Source organism: Porites lutea, chromosome 9 (genome assembly GCF_958299795.1).
Source record: "Porites lutea chromosome 9, jaPorLute2.1, whole genome shotgun sequence".
NCBI lineage: Eukaryota > Metazoa > Cnidaria > Anthozoa > Scleractinia > Poritidae > Porites > Porites lutea.
The window spans coordinates 24,976,046-24,992,103 of NC_133209.1; the positions used below are offsets into that span (position 1 = coordinate 24,976,046).

Here is a 16,058-nt window from a genome sequence, read left to right on the forward strand (position 1 = left end):
GTGTTTTGTAAAAAAAAATGCCAGTTTTCAAAACAAACCCTTTGACCCAAAGTCTACCTCTGACAAACTGGACAATATTGCGAGGTACCCAAAACGTACAGAAACGGAATCCTAAATATTTGACAGTAACTTGCTTTCCCTATCCAGATCATAAATTCGCTTCTAACACTTGCATCTTTACGTTGCAGTTATTGGTCAGGAAAAACCTCATTTTGTCTTTGAAGTGATCTCGAAGCAATGAATATTGCATTTGTTTTGCTGTCGTTTCTTCTTGCTTCACATGTAGAATGCCAAGGTATGTTGTTACAACCACATTTAATGGTGAAGGTTTAGAGTATCTTTAACCTCTTCTACTAACTTAAACACGTAATTTATGTTTTAGGAGAAAGCACAACAAAGGCAAAACGACTTGCAGTCGCAGAGGAAACTTTCGACGACAACGAGAGCTTTGAAGAGGTAGTGTGTCCACGTCCTTTGGGCGCTCATATATCCCTTCCATAGATAAAGTACCTTTGACAATAATTCGTTATTTTTCACGTTTTTGCGGATAGTCACACGTCTTTGTTAACACTCACCCCATCCCTCACCCCTACTCAAAGTTGTTCCTTCAAGTTTTGACCATGGTCTTGTGTTTCTGGCAGCTTTTACAAAGGGAGGAGGGTGGGGGGATTAGCAAGCACAAAATAAGGCAAGATTTCTCAAGTGTTTTTGCAACAGGTTGCATCCCTCCCTAATGGGGGTCGGCTGGTTATTTAAGATTTACCAAGAAAAGTACGTTCTGTTAATGTCAACTCCCGTTATTTACTTCCGCTATTTTTTCTTTTCCAATAAGGTTATTTAATATTTCATTAATGATGATCCTGTTTTATTTTGATGCGTCTAAACTTCCAACTAGACAGTAGAATCTGACAGCAGTAGTGTTAGTGATGACGATTTCCAGGACGAACTTGAAAGCGGAAACTTCAGCAAGCCAGTTGTGATAAAGGTGATATATTTTTTTATATTAAATACCATTTTCTGACGGTTGACGGTTAAATTTTAGACCGTTTGACGGCTGATGGTTAACCCCATTGAGAACCTTCAATAAGGAAGCCAATCAAATAATTGTAGTGGTAGGTGTCACCTTATTTTCAGCTGTACAATGATTTCAATACTTTTTGGCTCGGTTCGCAGGAAAAACCTGGGACAAAGCCAAAGGCTAAGCCAGACTCGGAGGATGATAATGCTGATGAGGAAAGCGAAGGCGAAGCAGCCAAGACAGATGATAAGGGAGACACCGAATTAATTAGAACCGAAGGCAAACCAGGATGGGTGGAGAAAGTCTTGAAAAAGGTTTGGAAATATTTTGCCATTTGTAGAAGCTACGAAAAAAACCGAGAGGTTGCTACATGCCATATGAGATAGACAACCTATGCAAGTTATATGTGCTCTGAATATTTTCATTTCTAATAGTTCATTGGCTTGTAAAAAACTAAATGAGACTCAAATGGGTTATCTAAAAGCAAATACTTGACAATTCCTCTCTCATTTATGAAATACACAACGCTAATTTTATATTCAACTCAAATTTGTAAAGAATTATTTCACATAATCAGTTAGTAGGAACCTTGGGAAAGAACCAATCGCGCATACATATCTAATTAATGAAAAAGAAAAACTTCTCTTACCACATTTATTAAATTGACATATTCCTGGACATATTTCACTGATTTTTTTTAGGCAAAAGCTATACTGAAAAAAAAGGAAAGTGATTCAATGGATGGAGAAGAACACACGTCGGGAAGCCCGACAGACACACAGTTGGACGAGAGTATGGCTGCACTGTAAAAACTTCCTTATACTTTAAGAGGATCTGGATGGAATTCGAACTGACAACTGACAAATGGCCTAAGATTTAACTGACAACTGACACATGACCCTTTCCCCACCCACCCCACCCCATCCACACTCTCCTTTAAGGGTCTTGATGTCACACTCTATGAGGTCTTGAACAAGCCAAATTCCAAGAATTTTATCTGAAATTTTACATCACAATTGCAAAACTCGATGCCACTTATTAGTGGTAAACATATAGTAGACACCCGAGTAGGTGTCCTTAATTATAATTAAACCAGAGTTCGTGATATAAATTGGTGAGAGTTCATTTTCGTCAAAGTCTGTACTTCATTTGAGCCACGAAACTATCTGTTAGCGCACCGTAATTGTTAGGGAGTTATTATACCTAAAATTTTTACTCCATTTTTGGAGTTACAGGATAACCCCTTTTTTAGGGTTACTTTAACTCCTAATTTAACTCCAAATTTGGGGTCATTTTTACTCCTGCTAAAAAAGAGTTTTTTTTTACTCCCAATCTGGAGTTAAAATAACTGCCAAAATGGGGTGATTTTTACTCCATACATGGGTTGTTTTTACTCTTTTTCGAATTAATTTAACTCTGAAAGTGGAGTAAAAATTTTAGGTACAGGCAAGAGACTATAAAGGGGACAGAGAGGGCATCCCCCATATACACCCTATTCCATAGGTAATTCGTCTCGAGTTATTTTTAGAATCGGAATAAAGTTACCTCGCGCGAGGCGTGGATGTTTCGTGGAGGTTTCGCATAACCAAACGCCGTGCAAAACATGTCGGGCGAGAGGCAATGAAAGCGTAAAAAGATCGAGAGCATTCCTGAATATTGAAGCGAAATGAGTCGGCGCTCACCTGGGAAAAAGGAATCGCTGGACTCTTTGACAACCCGTGAAATCAGTTAAACTCGAAGTTGTCGTAACCTCAGTGCTTTAATAAAATGAGAAATTTCGCCGGTCTATTGAAACCGGTCGTTTGTACAATTTAGGGAGTTTAAGATCCAACGACGCGGGCGACAACTAGAACGTCAAAAAAACAATAGGTTTAATTAGCAAAACAACAACTTCGCACGTGCAACACACTTTCGTGTTCATTTCTTTCCCGTTTTTGCACGACTACGACGTGAAAATGCCTAATTTCGCTTTTTATGGAGGACGTAAATAAGCAACGACGAAATTTTATTTCTCTTTCTGAGTTTGAATATGGTCCCTTGAAATTCAGCTTTAGGAGGGTTCGCCTACAATTGACAAAGTAAGTGGGTAGGAATAATCGCTATAAAGACTGAAAAAAGTAAACATCAAACCAGAAATTGCTCTCTTCAAACTGTAAATTATAAATGATCCTGAGAGAATATTCAGTGAGTTAAGGATTTCCCTGCTCTACTGTTAGCTCTATACAAGAGAGGAAGGGCGATTCTTCTTTAATTTCGGTTTCGCTGACACAGCTTTCGCAGAAATCTCGCTGTAGTCGTTTTCGTCGACAAAAGGAATAGCAAAATCGCTCTCCGCGTCTTCCTCTATTTTGTTCTGCGTCATTTCGTGAAGGACGCGTGGCTCTCAGCGTGGGTCATCCACGCGGAACACATTCGCGCTATGAGATTTGCTGTTGTCTAATCCCCCTTGAGATCTGTGGTGTTAAAAATAACTCGAGACGAATTACCTATGGAATAGGGTGTATATGGGGGCTGCCCTCTCTGTCCCCTTTATAGTCTTTTGGTACAGGATAACTCCTCTTTTGGGGTTATTTTAACTCCTCAATATCTTGGGTTATTTTTACTCCTGAAAAAGAGTTCTTTAAACTCCTTTTAGGAGTTTTAGGAGCGAAGTGCTTGTTAGGTGCTTTGTCCCTCTATTTCTTTTTCGTTTAATGTTCTCTATCACGTGTTTTTTCTTTACGGTTTGTTTGTATCCCTCACTCCCTTTTTGATCTCTCAAATCACCAAAAAGTCCTTAAAAGTTACTTATCTTAACCATTATGACCACTTCGGCTATTTTCTTTTACTGCCCTCCGTCTAGTTCCAAGTGGCCCTTTCAACACACTGAAAAATGCCTTTGGGACATTGGGATCAAAAGCCACGGGCGCCAGGAAAGGTCTGACTGCGTTAAAGGGAAAATGGAATACGCTTTCGTTCGGAGACAGAGCGGTTATGACGCAGACCCTTCAATCCGCTGCCTCAAACATTGACAAGTTTGCTAAAGCAGGAGACGATCCCATAGGTGCAGTACAGGGAGCACTCAATATGGTCGGTCAGTTTGCAGCACTTGCTGGTCCCACTGGACAAATTGTTGCCGTAGCTTTGAGCTTCGTCTCTGGGTTTCTGAGTCTTTTTGGAATAGGAGGAAAGAAAAAGAAATCTATCGGGCAAATCGTAAGAGAAGAAATAGACGAGGCATTGGCTCAGTTTTACGAGCAGGACCTCAGTAATCAGGCTCGAGGTATCGCTAAAACATTCGACGTTTCGAAGGCATACGTGGATAGGCTTGCTCAGTCAGGCAATAAGCTAACCGAAGCCCAAGCAGCGTCACTTGAGAGGAACGTGCCACTGTATCTTGGCCTTCAATTTATGGGAACATTGTCAAGTGAGATAGAACGCCTTCTTCGGGCTAATAAGAGAAACGAGGCAAAAAAGACATTGAGATACATCGAGCTGTATGCAAAGATGGCAGTTCTGAAGGACGTGATTATGCAGGAGGTGGCCACTTTGTTGCCAGACGAGCTTGAACCCAACCGACAATCCTTGTTTGCCGCTCAGATCGCTCTACGCGCTCAGCAAAAGAACCTCATTCAATTTCTTCGTGCTGGTCGTTTCGATAAGAGTCATAATAAGATGGCGGTGAATTACTTTGACCCAGATGTGAACCCAGTAACAGATGCCTATATGACCGCTGTGTTGAAAATACCAGATTACGATCGTTCCATGGCAGGAATATGGTGTCTAACGCCAGCCATTTCTCGTGAAAGGGAATTGCCGATCACTTGGCTTAGAAGTCATGACAGCTTAATGGAGGGCGGTCATCCTTACATCACTCCCTACAATGAAGGCTGCTTTTGGAAACTCATCCCCCATGGTAACCACCTCTATACAGTTGTCAACACCTACGGAGGTCGTAAGTACGACTACTATGGTCAGTACATGTCGTTTGACACATTATCCGGGGACAGAAGCAGACTGACAGTGGAGGGCGACGCAGATCTTTGGGAAATCTACGGCGTTCATCAAAAGAGGTAACTAAGTCCGGGAAATTTTCACAAGCATCTCTCTCTCCCGTACTCATAACCACGAATGTAAATCAATTACAATCAAACCGCCTTTTTTATCCACCTATCAGTTAGATCACATTCAGTGATCTTCAGGGTGACTAACTAGCTGTTAGCGTATCAGAAACGTACATCACTTTTTAAATTGCTGAATTGCCAAGGCAAGGCACGTGTAACACAACTGAAATGACTGCCTATTTTAAAAAGCCTAACGAAAATGTTACGTCATCCCTTGCGCACGCCCACACCGGTCTTTCTGTTCTGGCCATAAAAATCATCATCTTCAGGAAGTCCCGTCTGTTTAAATTAGAACTTGAATGGGCGGTTTTTAGTTACAAATTGCCTTAAAAAAGTTAGAAAGTTATTCTAAAAAGAAAAAAGTTGCACGAAATCCGAAAAGTTGCTCGAAGGACAAGTTGCTCCAAATCTGGAAAGTTGCTCAAAAGTTGCCGAGCAACTTATGGACAGCCCTAAGTCCCGAGGCCGGGCGAAGCGTTCTTAATTTATACATCCATTGTCCTTTCTTATTCCTCAACTCTTTCTCTCCTATGGCCCTGTCTATCAACTGTATACTCACATGTTCTAGAACGTTTTAGTATACACACATGGGCCTTTTGAGGGCCCAAATATAATATTGGCTGACTTTTTTTTATAGACTTAGATAATATCTTTACAGGATCCGCAGTAAATGGGGCTGTGACTCGTCGGGTAACAAGTGGTGCAATAGACAGATACAACCTCAGGTAGAGTCAACTGGAGGGTGGAGTCCGAAGAGAGTAACCACCTTTGGTTTGACTTCAAGTAACGTTGGTTATATTTGGTGGATCACAAAGGTACGTGTAAACAAAGTCGAAGGTCGATCTCAAAAATAAATAAATAAATAAATAAGTACTTAATGAAATAAATATAAAAATAAGACACTATTGGGGTAACTGATGACGTCATTTCCATAGGATTGTGAAAACAAAATATATTAGCGGAGCTCTCGCGCGCAAAGCGCGCCTGCCGAGCACCATGGGTAAGTAAATCTACCCATCCCAGAAAATTTGGTAATCACGTGACCGTACACCGTCCGCCCGCCCTCCCGCTGCCCGTCCGTCCGCACCACAGGCATACCAATATTTACTCTCACACTTTCTAGTTACTTTGGGAGCCCAGGAGAAAGCTGATTGCACACCAATGTTGTCATCAATTGACAGCTGTCAAAACAGGTTATCCGCTGACCAGTATCACCTGACCGTATCGCGGGCTCAGGTGTCGACCCATCAAGGTCGAGTATTTTTTTTGAAGTTATCCGCTGACAATTTACTCGTTTTCAAATGATTGCAGACTCACGTTTACTTGTCATCAATTGACAGCCGTCAAAACAGGTTATCCGCTGACCAGTATCACCTGACCGTATCGAGGGCTCAGGTGTCGACCCATCAAGGTCGAGTATTTTTTGAAGTTATCCGCTGACAATTTACTCGTTTTCAAAAGATCGCAGACTCACGTTTACTTTTTTTTAAATTCATATCAAATATGTTGTGTTTATGTCAGTATCGCTCCTCACTATACGATTTTGATTCAAACTGACCTCAGACGCAAAAATTCAGCCAGTTTTTTAAAATACAGTTGGGGAAGACCTTTTCTAACCATGGTCACGTGTTGGTCACGCTCCACGTCCAATTTTTATGCTCTGATTGGTTAAAATTTGACAGGTGTTTTCAGGCGTAAAATTTATGCAGCATCTTAAAAGTTGTTTACTTTGAAAGCTGAAGCTGACCGAGTTTTGAGTCAACTTGTGATGTTTTTAACTTCTTTTTCCACTGGATGTAAAAAATGACATACAGCTGCTATCAAGAGTGTTCTCTTATTCATGGCTGGCTTGTTTATTGGGTTTTTGGTTGAGAAATGCGTCGCTTGTCAAAGCAGATAATCCGATTTCGGATGGCATCGTGTTTGTTTTTCACCTTGCTGGATGCGTACGAGAATTATAAGGATTATAAAGGCTCAAGCGATCCTTGCCTTACCTGGTAGCTTTCAGGAGCTGCATCTCGAAATATGGTAAGCCTGAGTAATTATTGTATTGTATCTTATTTCATGAAGTCCAGCGGCGCAGTTTATGAAGCTAGTTTATGCACGTTTGTATTAAGATTTGACTGAGACACTGATCTGACCTAGCCTGTGAAAACATCCATTTCTCCTCGCTCTTCGCCGCAGGGGACGTTTCGCGCGGAGGAACGTCTGCGACTCGGTGGCAAAAATTCCATACTGATGACGCAAATCAATGTTTACATAATAAATCCGGTAGTCATGGGGTTCCAAATACAAATTTGTACAGTTTTACGTGTCTTCTGGTCGATTTTGGTAAATTTTTGCGTTCATCTGCCAACGAGCTCCAACAGAACTCAAATACTTCTTCTAGAGAAGAATATATTCAACAAATATTTACTGTTTTGCTAGAGATTCTTCGCGTTTACATTTGACCTCTGTGGCCTTTTTGTCTGTCATTCGTAATCAATAGCTAAAACAATGTAACTACTCCGTCGACCAATCAGCGCTTCTGACCAGATTCCGGACAGATTTTACGTCATCAGTATGGAATTTTTGTGGCTGAGTCGCAGACGTTCCTCCTCGCGAAACATCCCCAGCGGCGAAGAGCGAGGAGAAACGGATGTTTTCGCAGGCTAGATCTGACCTAGTATGAGGTTTGATATAAGCTTAAAAGCTTACAGAACTTTAAAAAGCCTTTAGTCGATACTAATTCCCCGTAAATAGAAAGAAAAAACTTTCCGAAGAATACCAGTTATAATTTTGGCTGTAGAAAGAAAGCCTTGAGCGATTTTCTTGTCGTGAGTTCGTCTATGAAAAAAGCAAACACCGGGAAACCGGCGGCTTAAAACATAAACTTAATCTTTAAGCTTACTAGTAAAGACTTGAGGATTCTTAGGGACACTTAAATACTCATTTGTTTTCTTGAATGAAAATTGTTGTCTCTGTAAATGTTCTACCGAATTATATTTCTTTATTGATTGTTGGTAGTCTCAAAAGTCACACTGAAAAGTGTAATTTTCATCGCTTTGCTGTTTGTTTTCAGGCGTTCATAAACATCGCTTGCAGGAGTACTCAAAATGCCGAGCGTATCAAACGCTTTTTAAGATAACACGTCGTTATAAAACCATTAAAAAAAAATTCTTTATCACGTTGAAGCGTAACTCTTTTAAAATTTCTTCGCAAATTTGGCGCTTGTCAAAAGTTAGAACCGGCTGGCCGTATAGGTGATTTTGGACATTTTTTGAACGGTTTCGCTAATTAAAAGTCCACGCGTGCTCGATGGTCCTGAGCATTGAATGAATGCAATTTGTCTTGAAAAATTGTGAAATACTGCATTTTATACGAGGTCTGTATGATAAAAACAGTGCTCATAGTACTCTTTCTCCTCAGATGTGGAGTATAAAAAAAATAAATAAATAAAAGAATGGTTTGCACGCACCCAGATTTATTGGGAAGAATTTGTAAACTTGTCGAACGCAAAAAATTCGGCCTGATTTGTTTTCCAAGAATTTGTTTTCCACGCCTTATCTACTGTGATCAAGAGCCATTATTGCTCTTAAATGTGACCGAAGACTATTTTTTGGGTGTACATATGAGGCTATGTCAACGTGATACAAGATTTTTTTCACTCCAAAATCATTTAGCTTTTCCCTCAAAAGTCACATGAATGTGCCCTTAAGTTAACTTATTTGTGGAACGCAAAATTATTGTTTGATTTGAGTTATAAATTTATTAATAGGAGCTTCGCTTTTAGCTGTGGCTAAATCTATATTATATAACCCATGTCCGCTTTCTGCGGTGCGAAACAGTTTTTGGTATAAAACTCCAGATTTATGGCTTATTTTGTTGAGCCTTACAGGAATTCGGGGAAAGCTTTCACCTTAATTATAATTTAATTGTATAATAACTATCATTTTTCAACAGCAATTGTACAGCTCGGAGCATGTTTTCCTTTCTAATCTTTATTCGCACAGGGCTAAGGAAGTTATAGTGAGTGTTAAGATAGTTGTCCGGCATGAGGGAGGTGGGACAGTTTTTTTCCGATTACGATACAAGTTTCTAGACCGACTTGGTGTGTGACGGTGTCCTTGTGAAGCCACGTGGTCACATAAGATCTTACGGATAAGCGATTAGGGAAGATTAGCGGGATCACTTTAGGTTTCTTGGAATCTGCCCATCTACCCCTCCCCTAAGCCAATATTTTGCTCTAAACGAGAAGTAAGAGTTAATGTTGGCGTAGGGGAGGGTGCCGTCAAAGAGGAAGGAGAAAAGCACGCAAGGCCAATAATACCAATGGCTATCAGTTAAGATACCTTCTATGATAAACGAGTTTTTTGTGTGTTTTTCTTATAATCTAGCATAGAAATAGTTCTAGGATTGCGGTTCCTGGATGGCTTCTACAATTTTTACTTAGTCCTATTAATGTTTATTGTCATTATCATAACCATTATCATCATCATTATCATTATCATAAGTAGGTCGAATAACATACATGCACGACTCAGAAGCTTTCTTACCAGGCAACTTTCTTAAGTAAGTGGCTTAAAGGAAATTACTTGGAACTTTGTCGTCAGTTTTGCGGTTAAACGCACCTGACAAACGACTTATGGACGAACTCAACAAAACTGACAACAAAACATTGACTCTGAAAATGAAACAGCCCAGAACCGGGCTGGGGTGATGGGAAGTGTACTTTGGGTGGGGAGGTGACGTTTGTAGTCGAGAAACTTTAGCCTATAGCTGAAATCTATGACTGAACCTGTGCTTTTTTCAAGAAAATATAGGGTGCTCATTTCTGTTGCTGTGATACACTGAGTTGAGAGTAGATTCAAATTTGTCAATTACAGTCAACCAAATTTTCTGATTTCTATACCCCTTGATCCGAATTAAACTTTCTGAAAACCATACCCTTGACAGCCGTGGGTATATATGTAGCCCGTATATGACAGTTTCCCTTCTCCCCCTTCCCCGGACTAGGTAAGTCACACGTCAGTCAGTGGTTACACTCATCTGGCCGATTAAATCCCACTTTGTATGTATTATTAACGCAGAGGTAATTATTGACCCTGAGCGAGTAATCGTAGATTTTAAAGAATGATCTGACTTTTAATTTTACCGAATTGACCATCTTTACTTGCATCAAAGAGAGTTTAGATAAAGTAATGTTACTAATTATTTATTCTTAGAAACCCAGGGTCTAGAGAAATCCCATTAGAGACAAGGAAAGCCTGGATCTTCAAGACATATGATGAGCAACTTAAAGAACTTAAGATGTAGTAAACAGAATAGAAATAAAAGGCATTGAAAATACCATAATTATGCCTCCAGCCTCTGTTGTTGGCTTATCAACGTGTCACTTGTAAGCGAATTAAACTCATCCACAATGGCGTAGCTACCTGTACGCACGGTACGCACGAGCGTACCTGAAAACGTCGAGGGTAAAAACATAAAATACAGTACAATAAAAAATAAAAATCATAATAATAAAGAAAAGCAAATATATAAAGGATAATGATTAAAAAAGCACAGTTTTCCTCTATTCACTTAACTCTGCTTATTTCAACCCCAAACGTTGAAATAATAACGCGCAGAAAACAAGCTGGGATGGTATAAATGGAGAAATCGTTGTTTTCACTTCGGCCTGTCTTCGCAGTGGACTAAATCAGGAGCCGATCGGCTCCTGACTAAATCGGGAAAAATTAGGCAAACGTCAAACAGAACATGGTCAACAAAAGTTAATAATGAGCGATTGAGGTTCTTCAGTTGATGAACCAAAAAAAGCGCAAGAATTTTACAACTTACTGCAATTCATATACAGTAAAAAACGCTTAGGTAGATAGATAGATAGATAGATAGATAGATAGATAGATAGATAGATAGATAGATAGATAGATAGATAGATAGATAGATAGATAGATAGATAGATAGATAGATAATCTTTATTTATCCACGGTACAAAATTCTCCAGCTTTAAAAATGCCTAATACTAATATAATAAAAATATTTAAATAAAAAAAAAGCTGCTTTCCACGAATGCCGTACCTTACAGTTCTTTGAGTAATCGTTTAAATTGCCCAAGGGACTCTGCTTCCCTTAAGTTACAAGGAAGACTGTTCCAGAGAATGGCGCCACTATAGCTGAAGCTGTTTTTGTAATAGTTTGTGCGCGGTAATGGAACATTGAGTTTATTTTCAGAGTCCCTTAGGTTATATGCGACTTCTCGCCTTTCAAATTTAGAACTAAGATAGTTTGGAGCCACCCCGGGCAGAGACCTGTAAACCATCGTAGCTCTTTGAATTTGTTGCTGGCAAGCCAGGTTTTTCCACCCTAGAAGTTTGAAAAGGTGACCAGCATCAACGTCATAGCCTTGAGTAGGTAAAAACACGGGCTGCTCTGTTTTGTAGCTTTTGAACCTTATTCTGTAAAGTTATCCCACAGTTTCCCCAAACAATGTTGCAATAATCAAAGTGTGGCTGTATTAAAGCTTGATATATTAGTTGTAAGGTCGCCTGAGGGACAAGGTGCCTCATTCGTTTTATGGCCCCAATACCAGAAGCGACTTTCTTTGTTACTTTCTCGATATGGCCACTCCAATCAAGTCTGTCATCGATGGTCACTCCAAGTGATTTTGCAATAGTTACCTGGCTAACTTGAAAATCATTAATTGCAAATGTCGGGGACTCTGTGAGAGTACTTAGCCTCTGCCTAGATCCGATAAGCATAAATTCGGTTTTAGTCATATTTAGAGTAAGTTTGTTTGCTCTCAGCCAATTGTGAACATTTTCTAAATCTTGATTTAGATGCAACTGAATATCGTCTGCATTATCACCTGCGTATGTAAGGTGGGTGTCATCAGCGTACATCCTCGGCTCACAGTTTGAAAGACAGTTTGGAAGATCGTTATGTATAACAGAAATAGTAGTGGACCTAAAATCGTTCCCTGGGGAACACCACAACTTAATAAACAGGTTTGAGAAAGCGATCCGTTGATGGAGCACATTTGAGTACGATTCAACCTAGCGTCACTTTTAATAAAGAAGCAGAAAAAAATTGGGGCCTTAAAACCCTCGACATGGTACCCTCGACCCTCGACAAAAAGATAGACTCCCTTTCCCGAGATATTGGTCTTATTCAGAGTTGACATTTACAATTTTATTGTTGAAGATGTTCTCGGATGTCTCTCGGTTGTAACAATGACTATAACGTCGGGAAATAACAAATTCTTTTATGGCTGGTCTGATGCAGTGACTCACCGAACACAAACATTCAATTTCATGCCAGTTTTTGATCGGAATTTCAGCATTATTAGTGTTTTTCTAAATTTTAAGATGAGATTTTAAAAGTTAAATCATATCCGGAGTACCCCCTCCTGGGCCCATGTGATTTTCATTGTTCTGTCGAGTCCCAGGATTTAGAACACGTGTGTTGCATCAGATCTCCGATGACACTGAATCGGTATGGTGAAATAAGTAAAGACTTTCCTGCCTGGACGGAAGGTTATTTTGTCTACAGCATCCTCGTCGACGGTTAAACGCAATTTTACATCTCAGAAGAATGGCTAAAAAGGACAAAATTAGAGGATCCATTCTTGCTTCTTTTATAGCTGCCCTTGGATCGATAAGCTTTGGTTATTGCATAGGATATTCCTCATCTGCGTTGGTGGATTTGACAAGTCCCGACAGAAATTCTGCCATTCGTTTGACCAGTGCACAGGGATCATGGTTTTCCGTGAGTAAATTGTAGTTTTAATTATTAGCAGTGTGCAAATGAGTTATGCGAAAAAAACAAAGTTGTTAATCTGAAAAAAAGAAAAGAAAAGAAAAGAAAAAAGTAAATAAGACATAGAATAAGACTTTGGATCTGCAAGCTGTCACGTGATTTGCTGTTCCTTTGAGTTCTTTGCGTTGCATGATCTGGGATATTGTTCAACACTTCAAATGTTTACCTTTCGTGACCTTTGGAATTCCGGTTGCCGACTTAAGCCCGGTTCAAACGTCGAAATTTACATGTGCCGAACCTAATTATTAGGAACGACACTTATGTTTTTTGGGTATACGTAGACTCTAGTAGACTGCTTGCAGTCCGCCTTTTCTCTTAAAATTTGTGCTTTGTGAATTTTACATTTTTCAGTTTATTTCGCCCTTTTTTAGCAGTAAGGATGATATTTGTTTTCGCCACGAATTAGGTTCGCTACATGTAAAGTTCCACCATTTGAATCAACAGTCGATCCGAACTTTTATAATTTGGGTCGACCAAAATAGCTATTAGGATCCATTAGGTTCGGCACATGTAAAATTCGACGTTTGAACCGGGCCTAATTGTCATCAAAGTGGAGAATTTTGTTGGATTCAGTGCTCTATGGGATCCACCATGGGGACAAGTTTAATCTGACAGAGCCGCGTTCTTCCTTTACTGGTCAAGTGCAAATTAAGTATCGAGCGCATTCAGCGCAGAATCTCTAATGCTGAATCTTAAGCATGTTCAATGCTTGAATAATATGAATAAATATAACCGGGGTGAAATATTAGAACTTTCATACAATTAAAAAATGAGGAAAAAGGTTTTTATTCCCCTAACGAACTGAACCTGACTGAACGCAACACAGCCTTGTAGGGTGTGTGTTATGGTATAAAAATGGATTTTTTTCTTCATTGTTCCACGGCTCTTCCACGGAAGTGATATGAAGATGATTACACGCACCCTTTAAGGGCACCCAACGGCAGTTTCTGTAAAAAAAAACAAACCCAAACAAACCCCTTTTTCTTTCCTTTTTTGCAGTCTTTGGAGGCAGTCGCTGCCATTTTTGGATGTCCCATAGGTGGATGGGCGATTGATAAGTTTGGTCGCAAGAGGACCTTACTCCTCTGTTCTGTTCCCTTTGAACTTGGATGGCTCGTCATTAGCTTTGCGCAGAATCGGGCTATGTTGTACTCTGGTCGCATCAGTACAGGCTCAGCTTGTGGCATTGTTTCACTTGCTACTCCAGTAAGGTTTTTTTGCAAATGTCAAAACTAGGGGATTCGAGGATGGGCGTGAAAAGTGGGAGACTTAAATTATAGCCCGGGAATGTTACAAATTGAAAGAAAGGTGCTGAAAATTTCTAAAAAGTTGCTGAATATTTACCCAAAATACCAATATCTTCACATTGCTTTTCATATTTTTGTCAAGAAGTTTTTAATTAGCCTATTAAAGAACCCCTCTTCACTGTTCCTTGACTCCTGATCCTAACCTTGGGACAACCCCTAGCCAACCCCCCTTTCCCCGCTTGTACCTCGTCTGCTAAAATGAATTTAAGACACATTACGACCGGATTTCTATTCCGAGTGAAGAGGGAAGCATTTCTAGAGTAGTACCGCTGAGGTCTTACAAACCCTGACGAGAGAGACTCCGTTATGGTTACTAAGGAAGAAACAACGAACAGAAGCATTAGAGTCTCGTTTAGTTACGAGGCTCTGACGGCGATACTGAAGAGGAATGTTCAAACGTTGGGTCAACTATTGGTACGAGAGTCCTTTTTTTTACAAGTATGAGTACTGACGCACAAGCGATTTCTTGCCCCCAATACCTAAGAACAGATTAGAGAGATCCAGTCCTATTTAATTTAATTTTAAGATTCTCCTTCCAGGAGGTTCAATCCAAAATTTTTTACTTTTTATTTTATTTATTTTTTCATTTTATTTTTATTTTTTGATGTTCATCGCTTTTTTCAGCATTCCTTTTTCCTCTTTTCTTTTCTTTTCGGCGCTGCGTTAATTGAAAGGATGATCAAACGATATAACGAGATGCCGGAAAATCAAGAGTAAAATGCATGCACGCACTAAATGAAGTAAAATGCATGCATTGAACTTATGTTTTCATGTAGATCATGAAAAAAAGCTTTCACTGCAAGATTGGTTATCACCTGTGATAGCGAAGCCTTTAATAATCAGCATTGGATTAATGATTTTCCAACAGCTCAGTCTGGAGTCGCTGCTGTGGTTTTTAATACTGCAAGCATCTTTACAGTTGCAGGCTTTTCAGACGGCAAACTTGTTAGCATTTCAGTTGGTACATCATAACAACACGTATTCCAACCTATTAATTTGTGTAACATTATCTTCAGTTAATCTCAACTTTTCCAGATTGAACATTTAGAATTATTGGAGGAATTAAATTGGCCAAGAGAGACACTTGTCTTCGGTGCGATCAAAGTAACTACTTCTTAAAACGGTTTTATCAAAAGACAAAGTTGAAATCATAATCAGCATCATACGAACACTTTAACACTTAAACCTATAGGCAAAATCAAAATTTGGAGTTGTAAAGGGTTTCATAAATTAAAGCTCACCAGAATTGTAGTCAATTAAGTTTTTATTATAACTCCCATTTTGACAAAAAAAAAAGATTGTCAGAGTTGGTCAAGTTTTTCTGCTAACAATTCCAATAATGTATATTAGATTGAAGCAAAGGAGTTGTAAGAGCAATAATGAACTAAGATGCTTTAGCTATATCAATTCTCAAGCTTCTGATTACAACTCCGTCTCTGTCTACCTTGCTAGTGCGAGCCTTTAATGACTTGACCTAATCCTTTTGAAGAGTGGTTTTCACTCGTGACAAAGTCAGGGTCATAGAGTAGTAAGAGCACTCATCATCTAGTGAAAATCAAAACTCAGAGTCGCAAGGGAAGTCCTAACTAGAAGCTTGAGGGAATTGGAGTCATCACAACTTTCTATTCTTCAGATTCTGCTTATGATGTAGAAAACCAGATTAAGCAGGGGTGGAATCGTCAAAGGATAAACCACTTACCAGTCAAAATCCTTGCTCCCATGCTTTATAGTTTTCGCTAGATCAAAAGTGAAGAAGTCATGATTGGAGTAATTATACCCTGTTCGTGTTATATCTAAATCAACACTATGCTTTTGATTACAGTTCCGACTCTG

General features: G+C 39.5%; 1 protein-coding gene across 1 annotated transcript in view; it reads left to right on the forward strand.

Moving 5' to 3' along the window:
• The first annotated feature begins 237 nt into the window (after positions 1-237).
• LOC140949098 (uncharacterized) overlaps positions 238-16,058 on the forward strand; it is a 33,790-nt gene continuing 17,969 nt past the window's right edge. The window contains exons 1-7 of the mRNA XM_073398338.1: positions 238-295; positions 383-456; positions 896-985; positions 1,174-1,332; positions 1,720-1,810; positions 3,861-5,070; positions 5,780-5,936. Of these exons, the coding sequence (XP_073254439.1) occupies positions 238-295; positions 383-456; positions 896-985; positions 1,174-1,332; positions 1,720-1,810; positions 3,861-5,070; positions 5,780-5,936 (1,839 nt within the window). The remainder of the gene's footprint in view (positions 296-382; positions 457-895; positions 986-1,173; positions 1,333-1,719; positions 1,811-3,860; positions 5,071-5,779; positions 5,937-16,058) is intronic.